The 17117-nt window shown below is 39.9% G+C and overlaps 2 protein-coding genes across 2 annotated transcripts in view; one reads left to right on the top strand and one right to left on the bottom strand.

The window, feature by feature from the left end:
- Positions 1-106: 106 nt before the first annotated feature.
- Positions 107-1860, bottom strand: znf593 (zinc finger protein 593). The gene is made up of 4 exons (XM_028001464.1): positions 1806-1860; positions 1359-1574; positions 1070-1132; positions 107-993 (listed from the first exon to the last, which is right to left on the bottom strand). Exons 2-4 carry the CDS (start codon positions 1556-1558, stop codon positions 867-869), a joined length of 390 nt encoding a protein of 129 aa, XP_027857265.1. The 5' UTR covers positions 1559-1574; positions 1806-1860; the 3' UTR covers positions 107-866.
- A 1852-nt stretch (positions 1861-3712) lies between these two features.
- The window catches only part of rlf (RLF zinc finger), a 35446-nt gene continuing 22041 nt past the window's right edge, over positions 3713-17117 (top strand). The window contains exons 1-3 of the mRNA XM_028001408.1: positions 3713-3930; positions 7399-7553; positions 9537-9618. Coding sequence (XP_027857209.1) covers positions 3751-3930; positions 7399-7553; positions 9537-9618 — 417 coding nt within the window. The 5' untranslated portion in view covers positions 3713-3750. The remainder of the gene's footprint in view (positions 3931-7398; positions 7554-9536; positions 9619-17117) is intronic.

The raw sequence follows: 17117 nt of genomic DNA, 5'->3' as shown, positions 1-17117 counted from the left end.
CATCAGAACTGGAGAAATAAACTCTCCTGAAAATAACAAAACCAGAGTAAATAACTACATTTTGCTTACATGAAATCAAAGTAAAACACATTGAAGTTTACAGGTGTAATGTGAAAAATATCAAGATTATAAATTTATTAGGTACTGCAGTTCCACATTTGAACTTAATTTTTAAAATTAATTTTTAATATAAGTTAAATAAGGAATGAACTTGATTGTTTAAAATCCTGTAACTTTACCAATTAAGTTAGCATAGCCACCAATGACATTGGATAAACAGATATGGTTAGTCAAGAACAAAACACTTGCCTTTTCCAGCAGCCATTGTAAAGCGCATACAGCGGTAAAACCACCTGACCAAATGCTGGAACTCAGAGGTTGCCTAGTAACCTAGAGGTTACTAGGCAACCTCTAGCAATGTAACAAATCAGAGGCTATGCCTGCTGATTTGTTACATTGCATTTCTAGACACTAGAAAACATGAAATTATTGCCAGAAATCAGCCTGGTGTTTTTTAAGCACTTGGGATGTTTCGAGAAGCAGTAGAGAAAAATGGAAGAAATGTGCAAAATGTGAATTTCGCATTTTAAAAAAATCCCCTTTAAATATAATTTTATCAGTCTTACCAAATCAGTTTTTTATTTGTATACTGCAAAATTACATCAATTCAAAATTATAATAATTAATTACCTTTAGGAATTATTCTGTGATTTCAGAGACAGCTAGAATTTTAACATTTTAATATGTAGTTTTTTAGATGGATATAGATGGCAGACAGTTACAAGCTGTCATAAAAATAGCAGCTTTGTAATCATAATAAATAACAGAAGGATTCTGTTAATGAGAGTCCGTCCATTAAGCAGCGTTCAGTCCATGTTTTCCTCCACTGGTTGCGTTTTCACTTCTACGGTTTTCGGGGCGATGTAGGATCCCATCCCCGCGGCGCGCTCTGCCTCCGCCTGCGAGTACGGCTCCTCCCTCAGCTGCTTCAACCTGCAGACACACACAGGTGAGCCGCCACACTCCTGCAGGTACAAACGCCTCTCCCCAGGATGATGCTGCCACCTACCGCTTCTTATGCACTTTGGTTTTGAAATGCTCCTTCAAGGATCGCATGTCGACAAAGTATCGCCTGCAGGAGAAGAAGTCAGACACATAGCAGAAGAGCTAATTATCGGTGCCTTTATTTTGACTTTGCTTTGTGATGTTAATGAATAAATGTGTCAATAAAGGCAACAAAAGTTTCAGCAAATATTTCTAAAATCAAACTTGTTAGCCAACATTTACTAACTCCATACTGATTTTAAAATCTAAACAAACTTCTGACTCCTTTCTACCTGTCCAGAGGAAACACTCACGCGCAGTGTAAGCAGTAGTGTTGTGCGCATCCCGTTACGTCATAGTCCACGTCCTGACGCAGCAGCTTGGCCGCGGTTTCCGGCTTCATGTCCGAGTGGATCTGGTCCAAATCTTTAGTCCGGCGCTTCGTCTTCCACTTCTTAGCGATGTTCTTCTTCTTGTCGCCCTTATGGTTTCCGGTCTGTTTGGACTTCCCCATGTTGGACCGAGCAGGACTGGAAAACACGACATCATTACAACAGCTGGATCAAAGAGCATCTGACGTCACATTCAAACACAAATGCGTTTAAAGGACTACAAATGAGCTTAATGTCAGATTTAACCATTCAGAACTATCCGCTTCGCTCCAAGCATCAAAACAAACTAGAAGATAATCAATAAGTACAAATAGAACCCAATTATGTCTAAAAACCCCCGAAACAGACCGACTTTCAGAGTTTGCTTACCTTCTGCACGTGCAACCAAGGAAGATAGAATGTACTTCCGGGTTATCGCGGCAGTTAATTTACTCACCTAGAGGGGGCGCCAAACATCTATAATTAAAGCGATGAGAGAATAAAGTAGCCAAATTGGGGCCATAAAGTTTGAAAGAAAAAAAAAACGTTATAAAAAGAGGTTTGAAACGTTTTACTGTTACTTAAGTAATTTCTTGGACGGTTACTTCTATCTTTACTTGAGTAAAAATATGTTAAAGTTGTAATACCTTTTACTTTTATGTAATTTTTAGGTCCTCTGCCTATATCTGCTCATTAAATATATATCTATTGTCGAACTTCAAGTTTTAATTTCATGCAAATTTCAGACACAGAAATTAAGGCTTTAATTATCTGCAAGCCTTAATAATCAAGTAAGAAAGTAAGGCTTGAAACAGTTCACTCTCTGTGTAATTATATGAAGTTCCATCATGGCCAAAAATATATTTATGTCAGAGTAACTGGTCCTCCAACTACTTCCTGTTGTCTTCTTCTTCATGGTTTGTGCCAGTGGCAACATCTGGTTGTTGATCATGTGACTGGTGTGATGCATAAAAACATGTTTCCATTGCAGTTTTGCAAAAATAAACCAAAAAAACCCACCTCATTCGGTGGTAAAATTTTTATTGACAAATGAGAGGGTTTTTTTTCTCCAAATTGGCATGTTTCCATTAAACAAAGTTGTTTTTAAAATGTCAAATTGCACAAACATATGGTCAATGGAAATGCAGCTTATGTAAGGTAAGTATGTATGCTTACGTAATGTAAGACATCTAAGTGCATGTAAGCAGGCATGTAAGAATATTTTTGGCACTAATGGAATCCCAGATTTGGAATCTATATAAAACATTGTCACCGCCATAAAATTACAGCCACAACTATTTTATGCCAAAAGTTGATTTAAGTTAAAAAATTTTGTTTTACCAAAACTGATTTTGACATCATTTTAGGAAGGTGACAATATGTTTTTCACGTTCTGAAATGAGGGAATCTATGTCCAGTATGTGTAGAATGATTTTATTTTATTACAGTACATCTTTTGTTATACATGAAATGGCAGAAGGTTGTGCTCAAGGACAAATTTTCTGTGTCTTTGGGTGGTTTTCCTACAGGTGAAGTTCCTCTGATGTGTTTAAAAATTGAAACGAGATATTTTCTTTGCTTTTTGTCTTAATTGGCACGCTTCCTTTAAGCAAAGTTATTTTCAAAATGTCAATTCATACAAATACTGTATATGGTCAACAGAAAACACAGCTTATGTAAAGTATGCATGTAAACTTCTCGTCTTCATTGAAAATCTACACAACGCAGAGTCGAGGGGTTACTGGGGCCGGCCTGGTACAGTGTAGTGAAGCAGAACCCGGTTACATATGTATATGTAATGCAAGGCGTCTAAGTGCATTTGTAACTCAGACATGTAAACATATATTTGGCACTAATGGGATCTCATATTTGGATAGTATATTGTCACCTTCCTAAAGTAATGGCTTAAGTAAAGTGATTTTGGCAAAACATAAACAAACAAAAAAAAAACACAAAAAGAAAGAAAAAAGAAAATGAAAGACAAAAAAGACACAACCTCTTTTATGGCAAAAGATAATTTAGGTTTTACTAAAATTATTTTGGACAAAAAAAAAAAAAAAAAGATTTAAGCCATTGTTTTAGGAAGGGGAAGGTATGAGTTTCACTTTCTGAAATTAGGAAATTTCCGTCCAACCTATGTAATTTAATTACAGTACTTTTTTTAAAATTATAAATGAAACGGTGTTTGTACAGAAAGTTCTGCTCACATTTAAATTTCTAGTGTTTTTGGTTGGTTTTCCCATAGGTAAAATTCCTCTGACATGTTTAAAATTTCGGACGGCCCCTGAAGGCAGCACCAGGCTACACTGCATACGCGCCGTGGCGGAGAGCGAAGATGGCGGAGAATAATGTCGAAGCGGAGCACGATTGGAGCGACTGGGCCCTGGATGCGGCCGAGGACACTGTCATCGCGATGGAAACCCTGCTGGCCACGCTCAGAGCTTTCGAAGACGTTCTCAGACAGCAAGAAATCTCCGTGGCATCTTCCACGGAGTACTGCGACAACTTCTGTCAGGTAATGTGTATATCGTAGCTATCATTAGCTTCACGTTAGCTCCGCTAGGACTGTGTGGGTCTTTTTTCATAGAAAACACGAAGAGCTGCTGCTGCTCTTCTCCCCGTTATTTAGAAAACAGCGGTGTATTTGCTAATATTCCTTAATGCGTTCAGTTGAATATATCGCATCCCTACTGGAGGGGAAATTCACATTATTTGCAATATGTTTTATGTTTTGTTTGCTGGTTCCGCTTATTATGTTAAATTAGTTTTAGCTGTACCGTTACCTCAGTTGGCTTGTTTTTGTTTCGAAAATAAATATGAACATGCAGAATTAGCTCATGACATCGCTCCAGTTTGCACTTGATGCCTTGCTGCATGCATGTGGGGCGGGGCAGCATCGCGGTGTGTTTACCCCAAAATGTCAAAGGTTCTGCACCTTACTGATAACTTAATGTGTTTATGATTTCCAAACCGATCACCACCCAGTTTGAGTGGTGACCGGACTCTCTGCCATGTTGTTTCTGAATGATAATGACCTTAAATCACCATGCAAACACTGGGGTGCACAGTGTGAAAGTGTAACCGGGACCTTTTGTTTTATTTCTGAAAGGTTTTGAAAAGCGCTGCACCAATTGCAGTTTTCAGGCCGATCACCGATCTTTGAAAATCCTTCAAAAGTCGCTAAATGTAGCAACAAAGTTACTACGTTGGCAGCAGTGGGATGACCATTAACTGCAAATATACATTTCTCACAGGAGAGCAAAAGAGGACAGTAGCTATTTTTAAATAACAGATATAAGATCTACTTCCCAAAATTTAACCAAAATCTTCTTTTAACCATTTAAAAATATAAAATGAAAAGCAAAAGTCATGCTGAGAGAGTTTCCTTATATTCATAAGGAATATTCTTAATTCTTAGGCATGTGGGTCGTCTTCTGAAATCAACTCAAATGCCAAAAATTAGGGATGTTCAAAATATTGACATTAACATCTGTATCTGCTAATAATTTTTAACATATCGGGCTGAATATCGGCTATTGCAGCAATATTTATATTGAATATTGGTGCATTCCTACCAAAAATGACATCATGGCATCTTAAAAATATTGTAAAAATATTAATTTCAAGATGTGAAATACATTCTTGATATTCTTCCAGGATTTTTATGTTTAAGATAAATTAACAGTTAAAGTAAATAAAGTAATATATTTTTAATCAATTTTTCCTAAACAAAAAAAACTTATTAGAGGGCATTAATGAGAGTGTTTTATACCAAAGCATAGTTCTGCTTTAGTTGTTTAAAAGAATACAAATTAGAGGTACATTAAGTAAATAATTAATTTATTTTTTAAATACATCTTATAAATTTGTATCAGTGACGATCTTTGTTGAGAGATTATTTGAATTAATAATTTGTAAAAGTTTGGCTCAGATGAACCTCTTTCTGTCTTCAACCAACTTATGCATTTATTTAAAATAAAAATGACAAAAAAGTTCTAATTAGACAATCAAGCAATACTTTCAAATTAATCAAATATCCTTTGAGGAGGCAAAATATTATAATTTATATAAATTATTATTTTTTGTTTCAATAATATTTCCTAGGTGATATTTTGTTTACAAAGGTGAAGAATTATTGACTCTACAATCTTCCAGCTGTGCAGCTTGATTGTTTTTAATATTTTATAATAATTAATTGGCTTACAAAGACAAAATATGGCAAAAATAAAAAGTTTCTGTTGAAAATGAAGCTGCAAATTTTTCTTGGCTGCAGCTAAAAATCCCAGGTGAGTTTTTCTGTGTTCTGGGAATAAAACAGGTAAACAACGTTTTCAGAGTTCACGTTTTAACTTCTGGTGTGTGTCATCAATACAGTGTAGAGCTGATCTGTTCATTATTTGGATTAATTGACTAATAATTTGATAGCAAAATATGATGAATGTTTTTACAGAATTTTAACCAGGTGAAGCGAAATGAACATATTTACAAACAAATATCTTTTATCTTAAATTCAAAATTTATTTTTCTTTTTTACAATTTTGTCTTTATTTCTGCTCTTAGGATGTTTTTCTTTCTTTAGCAAATTGACTTTTTTGACTCTGTTTACTCCAATTCACAATTAATCGATTACTAAATTAGTTGACGATTATTTGATTAATCACGATTAATCGTTTCAGCCTTACAGTTGATTAAAACTTGTCTCCATTCATTTTTAATTACTATAACAATATGCCATTTAATCATTTTCTTTTTTACATTTTGTTTAAACTGTTGAAACTTTCCATTTTCTAGTTGGTAGAGAGACAAACAATTAGGTGTGTCATTGAGTTTAAGTCGGAAGTAGTTCAGAGTTAATTAGTCTGTTGATGCAGGTCTCTGGAGTTGGGACTTTATTCCTGGCTGCTGTATATTTAGACAGGGGGGAATTAATTCAGCAAAAAGTTTCTCCTGTCTGATAATTGAGACTCCTGAGATGTTCGTTGTGTCTGCACGCAGGTGAAAACAGGTGAAAATGTTGGATCCTTCCCTCTGTTTTGTTGTTTCTGAAGAAAACGCTGCTAAGGATGGAAAATATTAGATTACTTTTCAGTTTGGTGTCATGTATTTTTTCCTGTTTTTTAATTTTTACAAGCAGTTTTTTGCTGTTATTCCTGATTTTGTGGTGCAGATTTAGATGTGCCAATTCCCCGCAGGCCCAATCAAAAAGAAACCTTCAGTCTGTCAACTGGGATCAAACAGGTGCAGACTGGTTTTTCCCCATGGAGGAAAACCCCCAGTATTCCAGACAGAAGGTGTTAGGTCCAACTCAGATGGGGGGAAAAGAGAAGTACATTTATTAAAAAAATTCTGTAATTTAGAGATCAATCTGAGATCTTTATGAGAAAAAACATGAAAATTTCTGAGCTTTCATTTTACCTAAATTTGCTTGGATAAACTCAGAAATTTTTGAAGACGTTTTATAGAAAAAAACATTAAAATTTCTGACTTTGAAAGTTGAAAAATTGCGTGGGGAAAAAAAATCCTCAAATTTTGAGATTTGTCTAAAGTTTTCTAGAAGAAAAATGTGGAAATTTTAGAGTTTGAAAAGACAAAAAATTTGCTAGAAAAACTCACATTTTGAGGTGAATCTCAGAAGTCTAGAAAAAACAAGGACATTTCTGAATTTGAAAATTTGCCAGAAGAAAACAAGAACATTTAGAAATTAGTCTCAGAAATTTCCTAGAATGAACAAGAATATTTCTGAGTCTTAAAAGTTGAAAATTTGCTTAAAAAATCTCAGAAATCTTTAGAAAAAAAAAATCTAGAAAAAAGTGAAATTTTCTGAATAGGAAAAGATTAAATTGAGAGAAAAAAAACTCATGAAGTTTTTGTTAGAAATTTTTTTCTTTCTATGTAGAATGGCCTAATGCGCTGTGGCACCAGGCAGATTTAACCGAAACGTTTCCTGACTGTTTTGTTGTCTTCTTCTGCTGTCTGTCTGCAGGCGCTGATGCACTATGCCGGGAGCAGGAACTCCATAGAGCACGGTCTGCCTCTGCTGGAGGTTTACTGCCTGTCCATTAACTGCTTCGCTGCGGCCAGATCCCACCTGACCGCAGACTCCGACAGAGTGGGGCTCGTTTTGAAGAGGCTCGCTCTGTACGTAATGAAAATAATCCTCAAACATGAAACTTTTAGACCAGAATCAGTCACGCTTTTTCTTTAGCAGAGATCACACTAAATAAACACAGTATTTTTATCTAGTTTTCTACTGCAACCCTAACCCTATCTCAGTTTCATAGTAAGTTACAAGTAGCTTTTAAATAAGATATATGAGTTTGTTTTAAGTCAATAATTCCTTAATTTTTACTTTTAAAATCCACTTGCAGATTTTTTTTTCAGTGATAAGACATTTTTTCAGTGTTAAGAGTAAAAGGACCTTTTTAAAAATCTAATTTACAGAATTAACTTAAAACAAGCTTCTACATCTTGCTTAAAAGCAAGTTGCTGAAAATAGTTGCATGTTAGTTTTGTCTTAATTCATGTGTATTAAGACATTTCCATAAAAACTAGACAAAAAATACTTGGTGGGATTTTGTTTTTGCAGTCCAGACAATTCTTTAATTAATCGTCCTGATGAAAAATTTGCACGACTGTTTTCTTTGTTCTGCAATCTTTGAATATTTGTTTCAATAATTGTTTTAATTTACCACTTATCTGTAGTTTAATGGCGACCAGTATCTGCAACCTTTCTTAAGCATTCAGTTGAAATATAAAGCAAGTGTTAGGCATAAATGTTTTAGTTATGCCATCAGAAATAGAAATATGTTCTCGACATGCAGAATTTTCATGTTTTGCACTTTAAGTCTTGTATCTCTGAAGATATTTTGTCCCAGCAGGCCCTTGTGGTTGCGATGGATTGATAGTAAGATGACGATAGTACTTAAAAAACCCTGCAGATCTGGTTTTTGCTGAAGCAAGTTTTCGGTTTGTCCCCTCCAGGCTTTGGTTACATGAGAAAATTTGATTAAAATGTATTTGCAAATCTTATTTTCACGTAATTCTGCAAAATCTTCCCCTAAATATTCCCCAGTTCACATTTAATTTAAGACGGTGCAACAAAAAAAAGTGTGTTCTTTAAATAAATCTAACAGCTGTGAAGAGGAAAATAGTGCCTGAAAATGAGGTAAAAATAGATAGTTAGCATCTGGTTGGATACATTTTTTATCTTTGTTTCTTTTCTTTGTCTCTGTCACAAAGAGGAAAATACAGGAACTCTGACTAGATGTTCTAGATCAGATCTGCGTCTCCATTTAGTGTCAGAAATAAAGAAAAGAGAATTTTTTTAATTGAAACACTGCAAAACCATAAAATCTTACAGAATATTTTTGATCTAGTTTCTAGTGCAAATATCTTAGTACACTTGAAATGAGAAAACTAAATTACAAGTAACTTTTCAGCAAAACATAGGAGCTTGTTTTAAGTAAATAGTTTCTTGATATTGACAGAAACATACTTGTTCCATTGGCAGATTATTTTACTTATAGCATGTGAAAAATGTCTTTATTTTAAGTGAAATGATCTGACAATGAAACTGAAAACGAACTAAACTAAAAATAGTTAAGATTTTGTGTTTTTGCAGTGAATGTTATATTTTTTGTAACATTGATGAATTCAACTGGGTTTGTATCCAATTTAATGGGAGATGAAAGGCTTCAATGCTTCCCTATATGTGGAGTTGATTATTTTAACTTAAAAATAACCAATAAGGGCATGCCGTGGTGGCGTAGGGGTTAGCGCCACCCGTATTTGGAGGCCTTGAGTCCTCGACGCGGCCGTCGCGGGTTCGACTCCCGGGCCCGACAATATTTGCTGCATGTCTTCCACCCTCTCCTTCCCCGTTTCCTGTCAGCCTACTGTCATATAAGGGACACTAGAGCCCACAAAGACCCCCTGGAGGGGTAAAAAAAACAAAAAAAAAACAATAAAATGATTTTTAAAATGATGATTAGAGATTGCCTTAGAAATATTTTATACCTCCATTGTATTTCAAAGTATTCTTACTGTAAAAACAAGCCGTATAAGTGAAATCCAGGCGGTTTTGGAGATGATTGACGGCCATCTTGTTCTTATTTCATGCAGGAGCTGCTTTGAACTGTTGCTGTCGGTGCCTGACAATGAAATCCCATATGAAGCCTGGCTTCAGTTCCACCACTCTGTCCAGGTAGGAACCTTCAAAGCTCTGCCTGTTGATGGATTACAGATGGAAATCATATGGTGGAGGTTTCCACCCAACCAGTTCCAGTGTTGAACTGGTGTTGGTGCTTTATGCTTTCTAAATAGCTGGAGATTGGTTCATGGAGACCAGCAACCAATCAAAATGTTCAGGCTGCCATGATTTGTTTTGTTTTTGATTGGAATCTGAAATTCAGGCTGGAGGTTTTTTTGCATGGAGTTTGCATGTTGTACCTGCGTGAACTCCACGGTCAGGCTACAAACAGTCATATTGGATTTAGGGCTGAAACGATTAATTGTGATTAATTGATTGTTTAAATAATTGTTACCTAATTTACTAATTGATTAATCGTTTAACTGGAGCAAACAGACTCAAAAAGGCCATTTTCTAAAAGTACAACCCAGTCAGAGCAGCACATAGTTTGGAATGCACATATTGGGTTTAAGTCTGAAACGATTAATCATGATTAATCTATTATTGAAATAATGTTTGAAATTATTGGAAATTAATTAAGTAATTGATTATTTGTTAACTCATTTGCTGGAACAGCACAGTCAGACTAGCAGATATTTTCAAATACATATTTGGGTTTAGGGATGAAAAGATTAATCATGATTAATCAATTGTTAAAATACTCATTAGCTAATTTAGTAATAGATCAATTGTTAACTGGAGTAAACAGACTCAAAAAGACAATTTGCTAAAAGAACAACACAATCAAAGCAGCAGATTACAAATACACATTTTGGGTTTAGGGCTGAAACGATTAATCATGGTCGATTATTGACATAGTAGTCAAATAATTTACTAATTGATTAATCATTAACTAGAGTAAACAGACTTTAAGGAATTTGGATTTGGATAACTAAGGTGTGAATTTTTCTCTGTACATCTGAAAAAACTGCTTTGGTGTAAAAACTGTAAATGAAAGTGACACTTTCTGACCCAGTCGTGAAGTTGTGGATCAAATTCCAGATTATATCCACAAACACTGAAAACGTTGCTTAGAATAATTTTAGGGATCTTTGTGAAAGAAAAACAGACAAAAATTATAATTTAAGGCACATATGTCAGAGTCAAGGCCCGCGGGCCACATCCGGCCCGCGAGAAGGTTTTTTACGGCCCCTGGAATGATCTTGATTTATTATTAGAACCGGCCCGCAGACCGCAGTAAGCCGGCACCCCGTCTGAAAAAAAAATACCTTCCTTATTTGAACTGTAAGTAGTTCTTTAAATGTTCTGTGAGATGATGTACTTACCTATGTATCCATAACAACCGGAACTTTCAATATCCACCAAGTTATTGCCGAAATATACCATCTATTAAAGGAGTGCCCCCCGGATTAATTACACTCTCTGCAGCTGCGAAGTTACAGTATTAATCCGATACTTGCTGGAAAGTGCAACGTCTCCCCTTTCAGAAACCGTTGGAACTTTTCCACTTAGCGCTACGTGTGGCGGAATTACGGTACTGCAAATTTAGATGTGTCGCCGGCGACACGTGTAGCTGCGCATCCAGGCTGCTCAAACGTTGTCTATGTTTGGCAGCACATACCTGTGTGAACAACTGTTTTCTTTGATGAACCTGAACAAAACATCACACAGAAGTCGACTTACTGCTGAACACCTTCACTCAATTCTGAGGATTTCCTCAGCTCAGAGCCTTACCCCGAACATTGATGAACTTGTGGAAAAGATGGGACACCACCAAGTATCACCCTCAACCTCAAACAAGTGAACATTACTGTGCAATCACATATTTAGAGTTTTTACTCAGTTCAAGTTTAAAAGTTAAAGTTTAATATTTGTTTTCACTGCATGTTACTTCTCCTTGATGAAAGTGCTGTTTTTGATTAATAGAGTTTTGCACTTGTCAAGAAAACTGGTAGGGGGTTTGAGATCTATCCAGGTACACGCAGAAACAGGTGCAGGAAAGCCTGAAGGAAATAAAGCAATCTTGTGTTTTGATTTATAATGATTGAGTGTTTTGATAATGATTAAGTTGAATATGGATGAATACAATAGGTAAAATGACTGTATGTAAGTAATCACTGAATGATTTACTGAATGATTCTGAAGTGTACGAATCATGATCTGTAATAACATGACGACAATGAAATGATTAAGGTTTGATGATATATAATAAGTGAAAGAGGTGATTAATGCTTATGATTAATGCTTAATGGAAATATGCTTAATGGAAATCAGCACATAAGTTTTTAATAATTGACTGTGTTTAAAAGTTAATCAGAGAAAAGCACATAGTTTTTAATGTTAAAAGGAGAAGGAAAACTTGTGAGTTCCTGCTGTCGCAAGCAGTTCTGAACAGATGGCCAGACGCACAGGATGGGTGGGGTAGTATGGTTGGCTAAGAACAACACGCTGAGGAAAGGACGGTACTTTCCATCCCAGCCAGCAGACAGGAGGGGCCGAGACCACGTAAACTAACACTCCCCATACACATATATGGCAGAGAACTGTATATAAGCAGACGGAAAAGGAGAAGTTCTTGTTCTTTGTCTGCGGCACCGAAGTAGAGCTAACAGAAGAAGCAGATCGAGCAGACCACACCTTGGAGCCACGGGGAAAGCTGAAGCTTCTTGCCGCTAAAGGGAGACAAGTTCCAATCGTCCAACCCGGGTTCCTGATTCGATCGTCGGTCTCACCTCAACCCAAACATTGCAACAGACTTGGAGAAAGGACAAAGGTCCCGGAGGGATAAAAGAGTTGGGTTTTCAAAAGCAATTGAACCCTCTCTACTTTGTTTCCATTCTAAAGAGGATTTTTTCACACAAAGGATAAAGACTCAGACCAAGGTTTTCGGACGTTCCTGTTGCCAAAGATCCATCACCAACTGGGTATGAGTAGAATTCGCTTCCTAAAAAGCTATCTCAGAATCTGCGACATAGGTTAGGGAAAGAGACAGGAGGGTATGATTATACATGTTGATCTTATTACACTGCTCTTGACTTGTATACAATTGATTATTGATTTGTATGTCACATACCCCTGCTTAAGCTTGCTTAATAAATTCTTACTCTAAAATTCTAATGAAGTTGGTGGACATTGGAATTAATTGAGTCATTTAATCATTTTTTCAGTTCTTTTAATAAAGGTAAAACTAAGGTACATGGTTCTAGTGAAAAGGAGGCTTCATAATTTCCTTTGGTGAGAGTAAAATAATGACCCAGGGACTTACATCCAAGTCACTAAATTTTATCTAGCCGGTTCCAAGAGCAAGTTATATTTTAGAAAGCGAGCTACCGTTAACAGGAGTGGTTATTGGAATTACGCAGCTGTGAGGGCTACTCAGCTGACTGTTTCTTAACTGAAAAGGGTCGTAACTTCTGGATTGGAGGTAGTTAGAGCTAGACGAATCGCTTTCGACACCAGTTTAAATAGATTATCTCTTATAGATCTCTTTTAGGGTAATACCCAGGTCTTAGAGATTTTCCGGACCTGTTAGACAGAGAACTGGTCAGTAGTCAGCCCCGGAGGGTTGTGATGAAGTGGGCGGGGCTAGCTATTGCAGGATAACGGACATGGCGCCCAACGTGGGGCGGAGCCAAGTAGGCGGGCCCTAATAAACCAAGTCAGTAAAAACAGAAGTGTGATTCTGAATAGCTCACTTGGATGGTTAACTCTGAGGGAACAGAGTTAACGGTGACTGATAAGGCCGTCAGTCACAACCCTTGCAGTAACTGTATAGCATGCAGGTGAGGGAAAGCTTCTACTGAGGATAAGTGATAGTATCCAGACAGTGAAGCCAGTAGCCAACACAGCCTGGACCCATCCCTACTCAAGACCGCAAAGAGAGGCTTTGGGGGATAGGCAACTCGAAGACAAAGACAACTATGAATGAAGAAGAAAGGGGGGAACTGGATCCCCTGCAAGAGCCAGCAAAGGGACAAGAGGCAAGCAACATCAGCCGGGATGGAGAGAGTCATCAATCCCATCTTTCCCAATCCACATTATCACAATTGCCTGTATCGTTGATATTACTCGGTGATGGATTGGATTCCTGGATTGAGGTAATTGGGAGGGTTTTCTTTGAATCTCACTACACCATCAAAGAGGACATGGCACGGAACTTAATGAAGTACCTGGTGCAGACTCGGATATACTTTTGCACACTGCTTAAACATGGTCACCGACTGGGAGTCGTTAAATGCCCGGTGAAGGTAACCAAGAAATCGGAGATCAGAGAATGGCTGGAATGGTTCGCTGAACTCCTTGAAGGATGGACGATTGGTGAGCTGCGGATGGTCTACAGCCCCTCCGAGAAATATGACAGCCTAGTGAAGACAGCTACATTGGCAGCAGGCATCGAAGGGATCCTGGTGAACCCTCTAGCCAGTGGGGTGCGCAAATACAAAGAATATACCGAGGTTCTGCAGAGACTTTCGGCCTTCAAAGAGACCCGAGGAAAAGAGCAGGCCCCAGACAAAGCGGAATCGGAGGTGGCTGAGGCCCCCTCTCGACTGCCCAGCAGAGCCACAACACCGACTAACCAGCCGAAGCAAGATCAGCAGGACCTGATAGACCTGACGGAAGGCGATGACGATATCCCAGCTCGACCGGGAGCATCGAGGAACGACGAGATCCCCTCTGAGCAGTCAGAAGAGGAAAATCACGAGGGATCGCTCATTGACGGTTTCGCTGAGGAACAGTTGGAGCAAGCGGCCAGGGATTGGTCCCCTCGACGGGGTCAGGAGTTCGGGTTTCATCCCCGAGTCCACAGTACGAGAAGGAGGCAGCTACTGCCACCTACGAAGACTCCAGCGGGCAGCAGCTCCGACGAGGACGGGGAGGAATCGGATGAGGAGCTATGGGACCCCGGCCGCCCTAAAAAGAAGACCCAGAAGTCGGATGTTTGGAGGAGCACCCGAGAGTTGGCCAAAATACCATCAGAGACCATCAGCTTAAGGCTGCAATCCGGGCTCATGATTTACCAGTTTATTGGAGGAATATGGGACCTTGAAGGTGACGGGCTGATTGTGTTCACCAATGATAAATACAAGATCCACAATCGAAAGTTTCGACGCAGCCTTAAAAACCAAGCTGGGAAATACTATCAAAAAGACTCAAAGGTGTTGGAGGCTTCTTGTAGTGAAGAGACTAGAGGAGACGTAGTGATGATGAAGGGCTACAGTCTCCCTTATGGTGCCGTAATCCTGGTCCCAATTGATGTTTACAAGAAAGGAGAGAGTCTGGAGGAGTATCGGAAGAAGATGTGGCATGGACTCGAAAGGGGCCTGGTGACCGCCAGCAACGAAAACATGAGAAGGGTGATGGTGAGCGTGCAGGGACTAAGATCGGCAGATTTGCCAGGGGACACCGCCAGGGCGGTCACAGAGAACGGAGTGGTGAACATAGCCAAGACCAACAGTCATTTCTTTGTGTTCAAAGAGGTGGTGGTGGTGGTTGACCCCCGTATGCATCGACTCCGTACGGCGCAAGGTGTACGAATGGCAACTGAAATGGAGGAACAATGCCGCATCAGCCACCCAGCAAAGGAGATCAAGAAATATCCCTTAAAAATACCCCAGAGTGGAGTTTCAAACACCACCCAGACCGGCAAGGCCAAGGTTATGGAACCACTCAGGATAAAGTTAAGGGAAGCACCAGTCGGGCCAGAGTCCCAGGCCGCAAGATACGTCAAAGAATTCTCATTCGAGGGAAGCAGCAGTGAACTAAGGCAACCCAACACGGACAGAGTCAAGAATGAGCAGCCGACGGTCCAGAGAGAAATAGGACCAATGAAACCAGCCAAGATTCAACCGCTAAACTCCCCCAGGAGGGAACCTCTTAGACAACAACAGTATGAGGACATCAGCGACTCGGAGGAAGGAGAAGAGCAACAGGAGATCGAACATTCTGAAGAAGAAGAAGAAGAGAGTGAACACGACAGCATCTTCTCCGACCCAAAGCAACCACCGACAGGGCATAAGACACTCCGAACAGGACAGCACCGAGGAAAGAAGAAAGAAATAGAAACCTTTGACATCGAGGGTTCTTCTCAGAGACTGGCGAGAGACGTGACCTGGGGCCCTGTACAGGCTAAAGACGGACGGCGTACGTATGTACCAGAGGTCGGTCAGACAGAGTACCAGATTCCAGCAGGATGGGCCAGCAGGCTGGGAGACAAGGTGCGGCTCGAGGTAGAAGCGACAGTCGGAGAGTGGGCTAACATCCTGATGACACCATCCTGCTCTACCCTGACAGCACACTATTCCCTGACCACCAACTTCAGGAACGCATACATGGGAATTATGTATGATGTGATGCTGCGACGACTGAAGAAAGCGGCCTACAAGTACTCCAGGGAGACTCGACAGAAGCTGGACGAGGTGTCGGCTGATGAAGAGGAGCCGCAGGCGACGTCTTCAGAGCCAGGACCACAGATCCCGCAGAGACCACAAGGGGTGTCAGACCAGCCACCGGCCACTACTACCGGACAAGATGCATACGCAGAACTAAAGAATCTAAGGCTGGTGATTCGGAGTAAAAACGCAGACGAAAATAATGAGGAGTATTTGAAAGATGTCTGGCCAACTGTGCTATCTACCACCAACCACGAGGGGGCCAAAAAGTTGTGGCTGACCAGCGTGACTGCGGACCCGATGGTTGGAACAGAGTCAGCACAGAGCAACTATGAGAGATTGGTGTTGGAGGACATGGACGACGAAGAGTCCCAGGTGAAGAGAGCTAGAGGACGGCTGGACAAAGGAAGCCGGTTGGAGCCGCTCTGGCATACCCTAAAGCAAACCGTTTCTCCCGCGAGGTATGTGAAGGTACTGCGTGAGGTGACAAAGGGACGAAGAGGAGAGATTGCGTTTGTGAAACTACCAGTGAGAAGCACAACCGTAGCCCAGATGGATGTGGCAGTGCAGGGATTCGACCTGGAGCAGCAGTACTACGAGGACAAAAGGAAGAAGGAGGCTAGCCAACCAGCCAAGCCACCTGGAAGGGTCAACATCAGACAGCCATCCAACTTCCAGAACAGGCCGTTCCCGCAGGGCACACAGCCATCCAACTTCCAGGGCCGGCCGTTTCAACAGGGAGCACCACCATCCAATTTCCAAAACCGGCCGTTCCAGCAGAAACCACCAGGACCAAAAGGAAGACCGACCAACCCGCCGGCTTCACAAAATCAGCCAGAGAAAGGTCAGTTCCTGACGGATGAGGAATATAGGAAATTGAGCCCAGAACAAAGGACGGCCCTCCGTGAGTCCCGTAAAGCCGGGGCCGGAGGGTCACCAAAGTAATGGCGTCCAGGTCGCGGGTCATTTTGGAAAATGCCTACTGGGAAGGGGACGAAATCTACGCTAAAGTGGAGGGAGTACCCTACCTGGTGGACACCGGAGCAGAGGTGTCTATGACCCGCAAAGACCTAGAAACAGCAGGACACCTGAAGGTTCAGTTTGCTAATGGAAAAATAGAAGAAATGCCATACGGGATATGGAGAGGAGTAGTGTGGGTGAAAG

The sequence above is a fragment of the Xiphophorus couchianus genome, chromosome 19 (assembly GCF_001444195.1).
Source record: "Xiphophorus couchianus chromosome 19, X_couchianus-1.0, whole genome shotgun sequence".
In the NCBI taxonomy this organism is placed as follows: Eukaryota; Metazoa; Chordata; class Actinopteri; order Cyprinodontiformes; family Poeciliidae; genus Xiphophorus; species Xiphophorus couchianus.
This window is presented reverse-complemented; position numbering and strand designations above follow the sequence as displayed.